The sequence below is a fragment of the Entelurus aequoreus genome, linkage group LG12 (genome assembly GCF_033978785.1).
Source record: "Entelurus aequoreus isolate RoL-2023_Sb linkage group LG12, RoL_Eaeq_v1.1, whole genome shotgun sequence".
NCBI lineage: Eukaryota > Metazoa > Chordata > Actinopteri > Syngnathiformes > Syngnathidae > Entelurus > Entelurus aequoreus.
In genome coordinates, this window is record NC_084742.1 from 53,666,748 (window position 1) to 53,684,894 (window position 18,147).

Sequence of the window (18,147 nt, forward strand, 5' to 3'; positions counted from 1 at the left end):
TAGTCTAAAAATGCATTTTCCCATCGATAACGCGACGTTCTCACGCTCACTCCACAAAGTCGGGCGAGAGTGCACCACGCTCTCAGTCTATTAGTGCACGAGGGAAAAAAATAAATGGCGAAATCGTTGGGGAAACGTAAAATAATTTTTTTAAATATCAGACATGACTTTTTTTTTGTTCAATGTAAGGAAAAGGCAGTGTGTCTAATCTGCAATGAGACAGATAGATAAACCACAAGAACCTCGACTAATTTTGTGTATATGTATATATATATATATATATATATATATATATATATATATATATATATATATATATATAAATAAAACACACACACTGTCTGTTTTTTCCGGACCTATTTCATTTTATCAAATGTATAACCCGGCCCCTGGCAGGGGATATTTTTAAATCCCCTGACGAGCAGGATATATATATATCTATATATATATATGTAGATATAGATATATATATATATACACACATATATACAGTGGGGCAAAAAAGTATTTAGTCAGCCACCAATTGTGCAAGTTCTCCCACTTAAAATGATGACAGAGGTCTGTAATTTTCATCATAGGTACACTTCAACTGTGAGAGACAGAATGTGAAAAAACAATCCAGGAATTCACATTGTAGGATTTTTAAAGAATTTATTTGTAAATTATGGTGGAAAATAAGTATTTGGTCACTTCAAACAAGGAAGATCTCTGGCTCTCACAGACCTGTAACTTCTTCAAGAAGCTCTTCTGTCCTCCACTCGTTACCTGTATTAATGGCACCTGTTTGAACTCGTTATCTGTATAAAAGACACCTGTCCACAGCCTCAAACAGTCAGACTCCAAACTCCACTATGGCCAAAACTAAAGAGCTGTCGATGGACACCAGGAAAATAATTGTAGACCTGCACCAGACTGGGAAGAGTGAATCCACAATAGGCAAGCAGCTTGGTGTGAAAAAATCAACTGTGGGAGCAATTATCAGAAAATGGAAGACATACAAGACCACTGATAATCTCCCTCGATCTGGGGCTCCACGCAAGATCTCATCCTGTGGGGTCAAAATGATCATGAGAACGGTGAGCAAAAATCCCAGAACCACACAGGGGGACCTGGTGAATGACCTGCAGAGAGCTGGGACCAAAGTAACAAAGGTTACCATCAGTAACACACTACGCCAACAGGGAATCAAATCCTGCAGGGCCAGACGTGTCCCCCTGCTTAAGCCAGTGCATGTCCAGGCCCGTCTGAAGTTTGCCAGAGAGCACATGGATGATACAGCAGAGGATTGGGAGAATGTCATGTGGTCAGATGAAACCAAAATTGAATTTTTTGGTATAAACTCAACTCGTCGTGTTTGGAGGAAGAAGAATACTGGGTTGCATCCAAAGAACACTAAACCTACTGTGAAGCATGGAGGTGGAAACATCATGCTTTGGGGCTGTTTTTCTGCTAAGGGGACAGGACGACTGATCCGTGTTAAGGAAAGAATGAATGGGGCCATGTATCGTGATATTTTGAGCCAAAACCTCCTTCCATCAGTGAGAGCTTTGAAGATGAAATGTGGCTGGGTCTTCCAGCATGACAATGATCCCAAACACATCGCCCGGGCAACGAAGGAGTGGCTCCGTAAGAAGCATTTGAAAGTCCAGGAGTGGCCTAGCCAGTCTCAAACTCAACCCCATCGAAAATCTGTGGAGGGAGTTGAAAGTCTGTGTTGCTCGGCGACAGCCCCAAAACATCACTGCTCTCGAGAAGATCTGCATGGAGGAATGGGCCAAAATACCAGCTACTGTGTGTGCAAACCTGGTAAAGACCTATAGTAATCATTTGACCTCTGTTATTGCCAACAAAGGTTATATTACAAAGTATTGAGTTGAATTTTTGTTATTGACCAAATACTTATTTTCCACCATAATTTACAAATAAATTCTTTAAAAATCCTACAATGTGAATTCCTGGATTGTTTTTTCACATTCTGTCTCTCACAGTTGAAGTGTACCTATGATGAAAATTACAGACCTCTGTCATCATTTTAAGTGGGAGAACTTGCACAATTGGTGGCTGACTAAATACTTTTTTGCCCCACTGTATATATGTGTGTATATATATATATATCTATATCTACACATATATATATATATATATATATATATATATATATATATATATATATATATATATATATATATATATATATATATATATATATATATATATATATATATATATATATATATATATATATATATATATAAATAAAATACACACACAGTCGAGGTTTCTGTGGTTTATCCGTTTTAAAGTGCTCAGTACCGGGGTAGAGCGGAATATAAGTTAGGTCCAGAAAAAACACAGGCTATTTCATCCCTACAAGCCTGTTTCACAAGTTTCCCTGCTCATCATTAAAAAAAAATCCCCTGCCAGGGGTCGGGTTATACATTTTATAAAATCCCGACGAGCAGGGAAACTTGTGAAACAGGCTTGTAGGGATGAAATAGCCTCTTGTGTTTTTTCCTGACCTAATGTGAGTTTTAACCCACTGCGGCCTCGGGTCAAAACATTTGGGGACCCCTGTTGCAAAGTGTATAAAAAGGAGTATGGCAGCTGGACAAATAAGATGCCAAAAAAGCAACCACTTTCATGTGGTGTTGGACAGAAAATACTTTTCTCCTCCATTTGAAAATGTGGATGTTATCACTACTGTCTGATTCCAATCAATGCAAGTCATCAGAATCAGGTAATACACCAACTTATATTCATGAAAGAAAGTAATCTATGTGTTTAACATGCTTGTATTATCATTTAACACATTTAACTTAACAAAAATGTCTCTTTCATAAATAAATAAATGTATATGAACGAGGTCAATTGAAAAGTAGCTGACCTGCAGCAATTGATGTAAGGGGTTGATGCCAACACGAAGGCAACAGCGCCCTCTGCTGACCCCACAAGGACATGCACGCTGACGTTCAAGCAAAAACTGCTGGGGAAAAGTTGTGCGACATGTTTAACCGATTTATTCATGAACAGACACGAACAGTTATTGAGTACATTAGTATTTGTTTCATAACATAGCATTTTGCCTTCACAACAGCTGCTCTTTACATGTGGACCCCCAGCTCCCTCTCCCCCTCAGTCCTGATGTTAGACCTTCTGGGAGGCCGACTCTCTTTCACAGTGTTGGAAAGTCAAGTTCCACAGGCGAGTGAAACCCTGACATGTATTCTTCTTCCACTCTTCTACTACTACTCCACATGAACGCTCTGGACTACGGAATGTTAGCCCCGTCGCCATCGATCCTCCACAGGCGCGCTATGACAATCAATGGACCTGATTGGTTTGCCTGCTGGAATGTTTGATATTTGAGGCCACCCCCGCCAAGAGCGATGACTCGCGAGCGCAGCTGTTGTCGAAGAGCAAGTAGCACAAAAGACTTCACAAGAACCCCAACTATTTTAGCGGTGAACATGCTTCCAGAGTTTGTCCCTCTAGTCTAGATCGTACGGAAGAAAAAACTGGTCTAGTAAAATACTATATAGTGAGCCACGCAGCTCCAAGTATATTACCATGATTTTTTTTTGTTGTTGTAAAGAAAACCCTTCAAATTCTCTACCAAGAAAAATACAAAAACATTATTATAAGGCGGTAAGTTACTATTTGTTTTTATATATATATAGACCCCATGTTTGGAAGTAACAGTGCAGTGGATCCTCTCACGGCAGCAAAGGCTGGCTTCACTGGTTCTTGCACTCAGCTGGCGCTGAATCCTTCTGCAAGAAACAAAGAGCAACATTACTACAAGTTCATCTTTCTCACAAAGTACTTCATTTAAACCTGGTACTGGAAAATAGTATACCTACAAGTTATTTATTTTTATGCTGGTGTAAATTAAATATGGTTCATTTAAAGGACAACCGCGCTTCTTGGGGAAATGTTTAATAATAATATTTAATAATAATAGTGTATTTGTAAAAAGCACTTTGTATTGAGTAAACAACCTCAAAGTGCTATAGTGCATTAAAAAAATAAAAATAAAAAGATTAAAAAAATAAGTAAAAACTAGAACAGCCAAATAGCTAGAACTAGTATGTATATACCGTATTTTTCGGATTATAAGTCGCAGTTTTTTTTTTCATAGTTTGGCCGTGGGTGAAACATACTCCGGTGCGACCTGTGTGAAATTATTAACACATTACGGTAAAATATCAAATATTTATCTCATTCGCGCAAGAGACTAAGCAAATGGCAGCAATCGTCACACACACGTCAGCAATCGTCACTCACACGTCAACCAATAAGAATTCGGCGGGGGAGGGTCATGGCAGAAATGCATTGTGGGTCATGGGATGCTAACTGCTGTATGCTATATGCTACTGCCGTAGCTATTAAAATGGATCACATCAACATTGGCGGTAACTTATAAAAACTGAGAAGGGCTGAACTAAAATGGCACCGAAAAGAAAATCATATACTGCAGATTTATTATTACAAGCCGGACGTAGTAAAATATGCAGCAGAGAACGGCAACCGAGCAGCAGAGAGAAAGGACATACCAGAGGCGACACCGGGGAGGAAGATTTCATGGGATTTAGCGATCAGGAGTGACATTGTTTGGTAAACGTATCGCATGTTCTCTATGTTATAGTCATAGTGTTGCGTTAACATACCAGGCACGTTCTCAGTTGGTTATTTATGCCTCATATAACGTACACTTATTCAGCCTGTTCACTATTCTTTATTTATTTTAAATTGCCTTTCAAATGTCTATTCTTGGTGTTGGATTTTATCAAATAAATTTCCCCAAAAATTGCGACTTTATGTTTTTTTCCCTTTTTATTATACATTTTCAACCGGTGCGACCTATACTCCGGAGCGACTTATAGTCCGAAAAATTTGGTATCTAAAAAACAAGGCTTTTTTTAAAAAGAAGGGTTTATAAGCCTTTTTTAAAAGCATCCACAGTCTGTGGTGCCCTCAGGTGGTCAGGGAGAGCGTTCCACAGACTGCGAGTGGCGGAGCAGAAAGCCCGGTCTCCCATTGTTCGTAGCTTTGTCCTCTGAGGTTGGAGGAAGTTAGCCTGTCCGGAGCGAAGGCGTCGAGTGGAGGATTTGGGGGTGAGTAGTTCTTTGAGGTGGAGGGGGACATTTCCATGGAGGCACGATTTAACCAAACAGATATCGAAAATACACTATTCCGCCCTAGGGCTGGGCGATAAAACAATAATATATATCGCGATAGACATGTGATCAATATCAATAGAAAATGGGGTCGATAAAATGTTCGATAATTTCACTGAGTTGTTAGAAAAAAATAGGAAGAAAGGCGGAGCCGGAACCGCACGGCATTCTGGGGGGTGTAGGCAGAGGAAGGGCTTTGGCCTCTCGACTTATCACGGCCGAGCCTGAACCGCAAGGCATTCTGGGAAATGATAACAGGAAAAGAAAAAAAAAAAAGCAACAACAGCTAGCTGACGACGAGGAGTGAAACGAAACGGGAATACGAGCGCGGCAGCACGAGAGGAAATTGTAAATAAAAAAGGGAAAGTCACGTCACCAGTTTGGCAGTATTTTGGATTTTTAAAAATCCGATACGAATCAGAGTAATACTGTCTGCAAACTTTGTAAGGTCGTCGTCCCGACCAAGTCTGGGAACACGACAAACATATTTTACCACCTGAGCCGCTCTCACCCGCTGGAGTACAGCAGTATCAAACAGCCACAACCATCTACATCAGCCGGTGCAAGTGGAACAGCATCGAAGCGGCAACAACAGACCACCATCGTCTCGATGGTGGTCTGTTGTTGCCGCAGACAGTATTACTCGGCAGCAGTGCCATACGACACAAATTCAAAACGTTATAAAGAAATAACGGATGCAGTGGTGTATCAATTAGCGAAGGACATGCTACCGCTCAGCATAGTTGAGAAGTCTGGGTACAAGAATCTCATACACGTGCTTGACCCCCGTTATGTTCTACCTGGCCGAAAGCACTTTTCCAAGACAGCTATTCCTAAGCTTTACACAATGTGCAGGGAATCCGTGGAAAAGGAGATACTGAAGTTGGTTTGATTTTTACATAAATGACTGAAGAGGGTAACAGGTTTGTTTTGTCACAGATGTTCAGACGCAAGTTTATTCCGATGTTTACAATATTCTGTAAGACATGTTTGTTTCTGCTTGCTTAATGTGACTGTTATGTATTTGCATATATTGTTACCAATATGGCTTTAAAGCCTGAGTTGTACACTACTAATTTCTTAATTACAATACTTTGCACATTTTGTTGGATTAAGCATTTATTTAATGTCAATATTTGCACATCGACCAGTATTTTCATTTATTTGACTGTTTTTCATAATGCTGACCTCGTTCTAAAGGTTAAAGGTTATATTTAAAATAAAAGTATTTAAATTCAGCCTTTTTTCTCCTGGTCTTTATTTAGAATAGGCTTTTTTTTTTTTTAAATCAATAATTATCGATATCGTCTGATATGAAACACTTATATCGTGATACATTTTTTAGTCATATCGCCCAGCCCTATTCCGCCCTCTAAAAAGTGCCAGCAATACTCCATTTGCATGTGGTGACCTGAATAGTAACAAGTATTAGCGATATTGTTATTATAAGTGCTAACGCAGAGTGATGTCGGGAAAGGACAAAAACTGGATTTGTCTGCCAAAAACAAACTACCGTATTTCCTTGAATAGCCGCAGGGGCGTTAATTAATTTAAAACCTCCTGTCACACCTGCGTTTACCGGAAACCGGCGGGATGGCCGTGCATGCGGTAATTATTTTAAAACCTCTTCTCACTCCGGCGTTTACCAAAAGGAATCCATAAAATTTAGGCGTGCGCTTTGAGTGTGATGTAAGCATACCATCATGAAAAGCACATTTAATTAAAAAAACATTATTATGGTCTTACCTGTACTTATAAATGGAGTCCATTTGCAGCTCCTTCTGACCAAAAGCATCGATAACTTGTTTATAGAAGTCTTCCTTATTTTCTTTCTTCAGTTTTAAAAGTCTCTGTTTCGATGGAGATATTCCTTTAATTATTACATCCTGCTTCGATTGAAAGTCCAGTTTAGAAAACTGTTTTATTTTAGATACCGGTATGTAATCCTTGTTAAAAGGAAGAAAAAAAAATCTCTTGCTGCTTGTGTTCACTTCTTCTGCAGTACCGGAAGTCGCAAGAAGGATCACTAGCGCGGCAGCGCCCTCTACCACCAGGAGGCGGGAGTCATTTAATGACTTATACAGTATTTCACACACGCAGCTACGGTATACTAATAAAACATAGCTGCTTACTGTTCTCTTTAGCATACTGTACCGGTATTCAATAGCTTGGACCTTAAATCCTACTGAAAAGCTCTTTATCTTTTTTCCGTTGTGCGATTGTAAACTACTGAAAGCAGCTTCCTCCATTTTGAAAATGAGGACAGATGCGTCACTCGTGACGTAACGAATTTGACCCGGTGGAAGTTCTAGCCATATGTTAAATATTTTGCGAAACGAGTTTGACCCGGCGAAAATTATAGACATGCGATAATAAAATTAATATTTTGCGAAACGAATTTGATCCAGCTTCAATAATAAACCGGCGATAAGGCCAAGCATGCGTTAATTATTTTGAGAAACGAGTTTGACCCGGCAGTAATTCTAGACGTGCGAATACTATATTCCCTGCGCCAATTCAAGGAAATACGGTATTTAAGTTTTGAAAATCAAGCAGAAGAGATAGTGTGTACAAGTGTCCAGCACTGCACGAGGAACTTACTACTCCACTTATATATATATATATACAGTATTTTTTTTTTTTAAATACTTAACACTGGCATCATGTACATATTGCATCTGTTGTAGTTGAGGGGGGAAAAATGTTGATACCGATAAAAGATATGCCAAAGTGCTCAATATCAGCAACAATAATCGGTCGATTTCTAACTCAGTCAACATTCACCAGCAGGAAGATGCTCTAACAAGACGTGATGTTTCTTATTGACGAACACTATACACCTGTATTTGTTCTGAAAACTGAATCAATTTAATAACTGGTTTTAATATGAAAAATAGCTATTTTATTTATATTTGTCTGTTTTCCACCATTATACCAGGGATATTGGGTATAAAAAGCAACAACTTGCAGATATCAGTCGGGAGGGATGAGACAAATAAGGAATGAAATGGACCCGTTTAACACACAGCCATCATATAGCAAAACAACAAAAACTGCGTCAACATACAGAAGCGTGTACAATGCAGCACGCACTATGGGTTAAAGGTCAACCAAAAAATGCAACCAAATGCAAACCAGTGTGTTAGTGAGAGCGGGAGGGGGCGGGGAGGTGCAGGAGGATGACGATGAAAAAGACAGCCAAGAAGCAAAAAAAGGTGGCGCTAGTGAGTCGACAGTTGACAAGCTGTACCTACCAGGACAGGGTTATTTTTCTACTGTCACCACTTAAACCTAGTGAGGAAACATTTGAAGAGGAGCTGACAATATGCCAAACAAGTGACCCGTCGGAGATGAACATTCATGAGTCGGAGAACAGAACAAAAAAAAAAAAAGCCAGACTAGCGTCATACAGAAAATTCAGAGATTGTTGTTTTTTATGGCAAAAAGCAGCATGCTGGTCTCCACGGTGACTTCAACTTTTTTTTCCAAATATCAAAGAGGTGTAAGTACATGAGGGCGACAATACGACAGTCATGAGTTTTAGCCCAGAAGCCAGAAAAATAAAAGTAATGAAATGTGCGTGGTCTGCATGTTGACAGTTACAACAGCAGTTCTCATCCTCTCGTTAGTATCATTATCTCAAAGTCATGCCCTGGTGAAGGTTTTAGGGGTAAGGTGCAGAGAGGACGTAGAGAACTGCCGTGTAAGTTCAAGTATATTGTGTACGCCATGGGGGGGGGGGGAGGGGCTCACACACCTTGGGGTCATAGTCGGGGTCATTCTCCTCGTCTGCCTCCTCCTCGCCTTCCTGAACCACGCAGACATGACATATTTACAAATAATACGTTTAAAAAATCATCTGGCGTCGACGCAGCCTTACCTCGTCATCCGCCTCCTCGCCCTCCTCATCGTACTGCAAAACATCAAGCAGCGTTAGCCATAGGGCGGGCCAATAAGACGATAACATTGCAATAGACGCATAATATCAATGAAACTGCGTTTGATAAAACGTTCGCAGTGTACATATTTTTTCTCCATCAAGGAAGGAACAGGTAGTATGGAAGCAAGGTTGGTTGCATGAACAAAGGCACTCGCTCTCTGGTAACCTAGCAACGCAGGAAGTGATCACTGATCAGTGGGAGGGACACGCTAACAGCCAATCAGGTGACAGTATCAACTATCACGTTTGCTTGTAAGGATTCTTTGCATGGAGTGAAAAAAAAAAAAACTAGTGACGTTTTTACAAAGTGTGACGTCAGCAGATTATCCATACATGGTAGAAATTAAAGATGGCCGATATCCGATATTGTCCAACTCTTAATTACAAATTCCAATATCAACCGATAGATATATACAGTCGTGGAATTAACACATTATTATGCCTAATTTTGTTGTGATGCCCCGCTGGATGCATTAAACAATGTAACAAGGTTTTCCAAAATAAATCAACTCAAGTTATGGAAAAAAATGCCAACATGGCACTGCCATATTTATTATTGAAGTCACGAAGTGCTTTTTTTTTTAACATGCCTCAAAACAGCAGCTTGGAATTTGGGACATTCTCTGCCTGAGAGAGCATGAGGAGGTTGAGGTGAGCGGGGGGTGTATATTGTAGCGTCCCGGAAGAGTTATTGCTGCAAGGGGTTCTGGGTATTTGCTCTGTTGCGTTTATGTTGTGTTACGGTGCGGATGTTCTCCCGAAATGTGTTTGTCATTCTTGTTTGGTGTGGGTTCACAGTGTGGCGCATATTTGTAACAGTATTAAAGTTGTTTATACGGCCACCCTCAGTGTGACCTGTATGGCTGTTGACCAAGTATGCCTTGCGTTCATTTGTACGTGTGAAAAGCCATAGATATGTGCCGTAGATAAAGGCAGTGCCTTTAAGGTTTATTGGCGCTCTGTACTTCTCCCTACATCCATGTATACAGCGGCGTTTTAAAGTCATACATTTTACTTTTTGAAACCGATACCGATAATTTCCGATATTACATTTTAAAGCATTTATCGGCCGATAATATCGGCAGCCCGATATTATCGGACATCTCTAGTAGAAATGCGTGTTGTCCCAATACCAATATTTTGGTACCAGTACCAAAATGTATTTCGATAATTTTCTAAATACAGGGCACCACAAAAAATTGCATTATTGGCTTTATTTTACAAAAAATCTTAGGGTACATTAAACATGTTTATTATTGCAAGTTTGTCCTTAAATAAAATAATGAACATACCAGACAACTTGTCTTTTAGTCGTAAGTAAACAAAAAAAGGCTTTTAATTAGTCTGCTGATGTATGCAGTAACATATTGTGTCATTTATCTACCTATTATTTTGTAAAAATTAAGGACAAGCTGTAAAAATGAATTATTAATCTATCCGTTTTATTGACTGTTAATATCTGCTTACTTTCTCTAACGTGTTCTATCTACACTTCTGTTAAAATGTAATAATCACTTATTCTTCTGTTTGATACTTTACATTAGTTTTAGATGGTACCACAATTGTAGGTATCGATCCGATACCAAGTAGTTGCAGGATCATACATTGGTCATAATTAGGGATGTCCGATAATGGCTTTTTGCCGATATCCGATATTGACCAAACCCTTAATTACCGATACCAACCGATACTGATATATACAGTCGTGGAATTAACACATTATGCCTAATTTGGACAACCAGGTATGGTGAAGATAAGGTCCTTTTAAAAAAAAAAAAAAATATATATATATATATATATATATATATATATATATATATATATATATATATATATATATATATATATATATATATATATATATATATATATATATATATATATATATATATAAAATAAATAAATTAAAAACATTTTCTTGAATAAAAAAGAAAGTAAAACAATATAAAAACAGTTACATAGAAACTAGTAATTAATGAAAATGAGTCAAATTAACTGTTAAAAGGTTAGTACTATTAGTGGACCAGCAGCACACACAATCATGTGTGCTTACGGACTGTATCCCTTGCAGACTGTATTGATATATAATGTAGGAACCAGAATATTAACAGAAAGAAACAACCCTTGTGTGAATGAGTGTAAATGGGGGAGGGAGGTTTTTTTGGGTTGGTGTACTAATTGTAAGTGTATCTTGTGTTTATGTTGATTTAATAAAAAATTTTAAAAAAACAAAAATAAAATTAAAAAACAATACCGATAATAAAAAAAAAACATTGATAATATCCAATATTACATTTTAAAGCATTTATCGGCCGATAATATCGGCAGGCCGATATTATCGGACATCTCTAATCATAATTTAAGTCCACATGTGTCCAGGGACATATTTCCTGACCTTATAAACATATGTATTTAAAAAAAAAAAAAAAAAAAAAAAAAGATTTTGTGACTGTTAAATATCGTATCGGCTAGATACGCTATTGTACTTGGTATCATTACAGTGGATGTCAGGTGTAGATCCACCCATGGCATTTGTTTACATTGAGGAACGCTATGTAGCTATTGTATCCTCCTATGGTGTGTAGTGAAGCATGTTTTGCTATTCCTCGTCCTGCAGTGATAAATATACTTGTAAGAAACGTACTTTATTGAGGATTAGTGATTTAAAAGTAGCTAAAACACTGCCGACTGCGGATGGAAGTTAGCTGCTAGCTAGCTAGCCATGTTTCAAAGCATCTCTTGCAGAGTTTGTGTTTTAGCTTCACCTTTATCATCAGGACGCATTTTGGCTTAAAAACTCTCTCCTTTTGTGTCTACACACTGTCTGCTTGAAAGTAATGTGATTGTGCGCTGCCGAACATGCTCCTCTGCTCGTAAAACCGTCGGAGAGATGTCGGGGCGTAAAAAAATAAATTCTAAAAAAGGGAGTACAGTAATATTTTTGATTCATTAGTACCGCGGTACTTTGCTAGTACCGGTATACCGTACAACCCTATGCTGTATATTATTTCATAGATGTAACACTTTTCAGACATGTTTTAGCACACTCACATCGTCATCGTCATCCTCAATGGCCTCTCCCGTGAAGTACAACACTGCACGAGGAATAATGCGCTCACGGATGAAGTGGCCGATCTCAAAGTCGGCAGCGAGGACCGCCTCGGAGTCCTCATCCTGAACAATTCGTTTTGGACACATTAGTTTGACCGTCACAATAAGTCATTAGAGGGTTAGTGCTTTGCAAAATTTCAAACAACTTACCAGTTCGGCATTTTCAGGGACTGGGAAAGAAACAAGAAACATGCCGATAAGATAAATATCCTTATTACAGTGCAACCCGCTTATGTGGAACAGCTTATTAAGTCCTGGTCCAATGTGTTCATCTTAGAACTAAAAAAGTGCTCAAGTTGACAGAACATTTTAGACAGTTTGACTGTATTGTAATATTAACTTTGTCATCACTAAGGAGAAACTACTGTTTAGTTGCAAGGCATTAAAACATACAGTGACTTCCTGTTCAGCTTCAGAATAAAAGCATGGCAAACTTCATCCAGATTCTAACAGTATCTAAAAAAAGGCATATTTTTAAAGTGTTAGCCACCATAAGGAAGACTTTCTCACCGTAGAAGACAAATTACAAACCCCAAAACCAGTAAAGTTGGCACGTTGTGTAAATGGTAAATAGAAACAGAATACAATGATTTGCAAATCCTTTAACTTATATTCAATTGAATAGACTGCAAAGACAAGATCCTTAACATTCGAACTAGAATTTTTTTTTTTGCAAAAATTTGTATTATTGGAATTTGATGCCTGCAACACGTTTCAAAAAAGCTGGCACAAAAGGCAAAAAAGACTGAGAAAGTTGAGGAATGTTCATCAAACACTTATTTAGAACATCCCACAGGTGCCATGATTGGGTGTAAAAGCAGCTTCCATGAAATGCTCAGTCATTCACAAACAAGGATGGGGCGAGGGTCACCACTTTGTCAACAAATGCGTGAGTAAATTGTCCAACAGTTTAAGAACAACTTTTCTCAACCAGCTATTGCAAGGAATTTAGGGATTTCAGCATCTGCGGTCCGTAATATCATCAAAAGGTTCAGAGAATCTGGAGAAAACACTGCACGTAAGCGATGATATTAGGGACCTTCAATCAGTCAGGCGGTACTGCATCAAAAAGCGACATCAGTGTGTAAAGGATATGACCACATGGGCTCAAGAACACTCCAGAAAACCACTGTCAGTAACTACAGTTGGTCGCTACATCTGTAAGAGCAAGTTAAAACTCTACTATGCAAAGGGAAAACCATTTATCAACAACACTCAGAAACTCTGCCGGTTTCACTGGGCCCGAGCTCATTTAAGATGAACTGATGCAAAGTGGTCTGACGAGTCCACATTTCAAATCGCTTTTGGAAACTGTGGACGTCGTGTCTTCCGGACCAAAGAGGAAAATAACCATCCGGACTGTTCTAGGCGCAAAGTTCAAAAGCCAGCATCTGTGATGGTATGGGGGTGTATTAGTGCCCAAGACATGGGTAACTTACACATCTGTGAAGGCACCATTAATGCTGAACAGTACATACAGGTTACATATGTTGCCATCCAGGCAACGTTATGGACGCCCATGCTTATTTCAGCAAGACAACTGCGTGGCTTCATAGTAAAAGAGTGCGGGTACTAGACTGGCCTGCCTGTAGTCCAGACCTGTATCCCATTGAAAATGTGTGGCGCAATAAGAAGCCTAAAATACAAAGGAGACCCCGGACTGTTGAACAACTTAAGCTGTACATCAAGCAAGAATGAGAAAGAATTCCACTTGAAAAGCTTCAAAATTTGGTCTCCTCAGTTCCCAAACGTTTACTGAGTGTTGTTAAATGGAAAGGCCATGTAACACAGTGGTAAAAATGCCCCTGTGACAACTTCTTTGCAATGTGTTGCTGCCATTAAATTCTAAGTTAATAATTATTTGCCAAAAAAAATTGTGTTTCTCAGTGTGAACATTAAATATCTTGTCTTTGCAGTCTATTCAATTGAATATAAGTTGAAAAGGATTAGCAAATCATTGTATTCTGTTTTTATTTACCATTTACACAACGTGACAACTTCACTGGTTTTGGGTTTTGTATTAAGTAAGAATAAAATATAGCAAAACAAAAATTTAAATGTGGAGGAAAAGGGTAGAAGAAATGATTTCCTGATTGCATTTATGTATAGCAAGTTTGAATCATGTTGCAGTGTAATAGCAGTGTGTAATCACACCTTCTGGTGGGGTAAAGAAATTGAAGAAAGAGTCGTTGGGGACAGTTTTGGTGACCGTCCTGACTGTGCCACGGCCCTTGTGCTTCTGCTTCTTCTTGATGGTTTTCAACGTGACGTTCTTGCCCTTTGTCCAGTCGATCGTACAACTGTGGTGGGACATAGTTTGTCATTCATCATCGTGTCAACAAAATGTCAAGAGTCTCTTACCCTGTGCAGGACATGATCTCGGGTCCGTCGAAGGAAAAAGGGTCGCCTTCATCAGGCTCCGATCTCATCTGGTAGGTTTTTGTTAACAGCGTGTTTGTGAAGAAGTCGTTGGCCTCAAAGAGGAACTCTAACGTAAAGCTCTGAAGAAGAAATACATTTTGATTAATAGACAATATTTTACACTGCAATATGATGTCAAGTACACTGGAACCAGCATAACCGAAAATAGCCATTGCTTGAACATTTGTTTTGGTAAAAACCTTTTTACATTATTTTCATCCATTATTGTATTTTTTTCTTATTTTACTGATCTGCTGAAACAATTTTTTTGTTTTGATTACATTTTCGTTAATAGACAATAGGGGTGCACAGAAAACGATTAATTTCCAAATTGTGGTTCGTATTCATACAGACTCTAAATCGAGCCATAACACACACACACACACACACACACACACACACACACACACACACACACACACACACACACACACACACACACACACACACACACACACACACACACACACACACACACACACACACACACACACACACACACACACACACACACACACACACACACACACACACACACACACACACACACACACACACACACACACACACACACACACACACACACACACACACACACACACACACACACACACACACACACACACACACACACACACACACACACACACACACACACACACACACACACACACACACACACACACACACACACACACACACACACACACACACACACACACACACACACACACACACTTTGGAATTGTATTTTTTTTTTTTTTTTTTTTTTTTTTACAAGTATCAGGGCTGGGCAATATGGACCAAAACTCATATCCAGATATATTTTAGCTGAATATCGATATATTCTTTACAGAAAGTGAATTTAGACAGTCAAACCCAAATGTGCGTGTCCAGTTTTATTGAAACAAATACTTAACATGGATTACACTTCTGGAAATGTTTAAGTTTGATACATAGATGGATGCACGTACAAATATGGAAAAAGCCTAGAAAATAATATAAGTATAATCTTTAAAACAAATTCTTAGCTATGCCAGACCGAGGCAAAATAAAGATTTTTATTCCGATTTTTAGACCTTTAACATCAATACTGTAGCTGCCGTTATGAAATTCAAGATGGCTGCGCATGGGTATGCTGCGGCTCACTAATGCTCTTGGGAGTGTAGAGCGATTTGGCAAAAAACACCCGTCATTTCTGTCAATTTCATGGCTGGCTCAAAGCGTGAACACTCTGTGATCACATACGACCGACAGACAATTCTGGATGTGGATGGATCAGGTTGTTATAGACTGAAAGATGCATGTACGGTGGACCTCCTCGCTAGCATGGGAATACTTTGTGGGCTACATCGAGCGGCCTTTGTAGCAGCGGAGTCAAGTGCTAGCGGTGACCGCCAATGGAGACGACATAAGCGGTGCGAGCGGAAGCAGAAGCGGGGATGCCGAGCGGGGCTAACAACAAAGAGAAAAGCTAACCAAAGAAGCTTGGAGTCTCCGGGTAAGAAGCCATTTAAACTAGAACTAGCCGGCGCCAGGCTGGATAATCCCTGCACACATAGCAATTCTCTTAGAATAAAACACAACTCACATAATGTTTTTTCTTTTGTGACCGTGTTAGAGGCAGACATAGATTGTACTGAGGTAGCTAACTATGATGCGTTCAGTTTATCGCAACATCAAGCAAACAATCTGAATATCCCCGTCGTATCAATTCCTAGATATGGTCGAAACTATTTAAAGTGCAATACGCATAATAAACGCAACATTATTAATATTGCTACTTCGGATAATTTCAACAAACAATCCTCAAAACAGCCCACTACCTATAATATGGGCTTTTTAAACATAAGATCATCATCTTCCAAAACGTTATTAGTTAATGAAGTCATTAGAGACAACAAACTTGACGTCGTTGGTCTTGCCGAGACCTGGCTCAAACCAGACGATTTTTTTGCGCTAAATGAGGCATCTCCTCCTAACTATACCAATACACATGTTGCCCGACCTCTTAAAAGGGGAGGGGGTGTCGCACTAATATACAATGAAAACTATAATCTTACACCTAACCTAAATAATAAATATAACTCGTTTGAGGTGCTCACTTTGAGGTTTGTCACACCGCTGCCTCTCCACCTGGCTGTTATCTACTGCCCCCCTGGGCCCTATTCGGACTTCATCAGTGAGTTCTGAGTTTGTTGCTGATCTAGTGACGCACGCCGACAATATAATCATAATGGGGGACTTTAATATCCATATGAATACCCCATCGGACCCTCCATGCGTGGCGCTCCAGACTATAATTGATAGCTGTGGTCTTACACAAATAATAAATGAACCCACGCATCGCAACGGTAATACGATAGATCTAGTGCTTGTCAGGGGTGTCACCACCTCTAAAGTTACGATACTCCCGTACACTAAAGTAATGTCCGATCATTACCTTATAAAATTCGAAGTTCTGACTCATTGTCAACAAACTAATAATAATAATAATAACTACTATAGCAGCCGCAACATTAATGCTGCCACAACGACGACTCTTACTGACCTACTGCCTTCGGTAATGGCACCATTCCCAAATTATGTGGGCTCTATTGATAACCTCACTAACAACTTTAATGACGCCCTGCGCGACACCATTGATAGTGTAGCACCGCTAAAGCTAAAAAGGGCCCCTAAAAGGCGTACCCCATGGTTTACAGAAGAAACTAAAGCCCAGAAATTATCATGTAGAAAGCTGGAACGCAAATGGCGTGCAACTAAACCTGAGGTTTTCCATCAAGCATGGTGTGATAGTTTAATAACTTATAAACGCATGCTTACCTCAGCTAAAGCTAAATATTACTCAAATCTCATCCACCTCAACAAAAATGATCCTAAATTTCTGTTTAGTACAGTAGCATCGCTAACCCAACAAGGGACTCCTCCCAGTAGCTCCACCCACTCAGCAGATGACTTTATGAATTTCTTTAATAAGAAAATTGAAGTCATTAGAAAAGAGATTAAAGACAATGCATCTCAGCTACAACTGGGTTCTAATAACACAAATACGACTGTATATACGACGGATACCGCCCTCCAAAATAGTTTCTCTCTCTTTGATGAAATAACATTGGAGGAATTGTCAAAATGTGTAAACGGGACAAAACAAACATGTTTACTTGACCCAATTCCTGGGAAACTTATCAAGGAGCTTTTTGTATTATTAGGTCCATCAGTGTTAAATATTATAAACTTATCACTTTCCTCTGGCACTGTTCCCCTAGCATTCAAAAAAGCGGTTATTCATCCTCTACTCAAAAGACCTAACCTCGATCCTGATCTCCTGGTAAACTACCGGCCGGTGTCCCACCTTCCGTTTATCTCGAAAATCCTCGAAAAAATTGTAGCACAGCAGCTAAATGAACACTTGGCGTCTAACAATCTCTGTGAACCTTTTCAGTCCGGTTTCAGGGCAAATCACTCTACGGAGACAGCCCTCGCAAAAATGACTAA

The 18,147-nt window shown here is 39.2% G+C and overlaps 1 protein-coding gene across 4 annotated transcripts in view; it reads right to left on the reverse strand.

Moving 5' to 3' along the window:
• Positions 1-2,994: 2,994 nt before the first annotated feature.
• The window catches only part of nap1l1 (nucleosome assembly protein 1-like 1), a 56,766-nt gene continuing 41,613 nt past the window's right edge, over positions 2,995-18,147 (reverse strand). For 3 of the 4 annotated variants that reach the window (XM_062066259.1, XM_062066257.1, XM_062066258.1), the window contains exons 9-15: positions 14,590-14,729; positions 14,383-14,528; positions 12,379-12,398; positions 12,169-12,291; positions 9,058-9,090; positions 8,935-8,985; positions 2,995-3,770 (exon numbers count right to left, since the gene is read on the reverse strand). In XM_062066259.1, the coding sequence (XP_061922243.1) occupies positions 3,735-3,770; positions 8,935-8,985; positions 9,058-9,090; positions 12,169-12,291; positions 12,379-12,398; positions 14,383-14,528; positions 14,590-14,729 (549 nt within the window). In that variant the 3' untranslated portion in view covers positions 2,995-3,734. Of the gene's footprint in view, positions 3,771-8,431; positions 8,469-8,934; positions 8,986-9,057; positions 9,091-12,168; positions 12,292-12,378; positions 12,399-14,382; positions 14,529-14,589; positions 14,730-18,147 lie in introns of all 4 variants that reach the window. The other variant, XM_062066260.1, reaches the window with a different exon arrangement.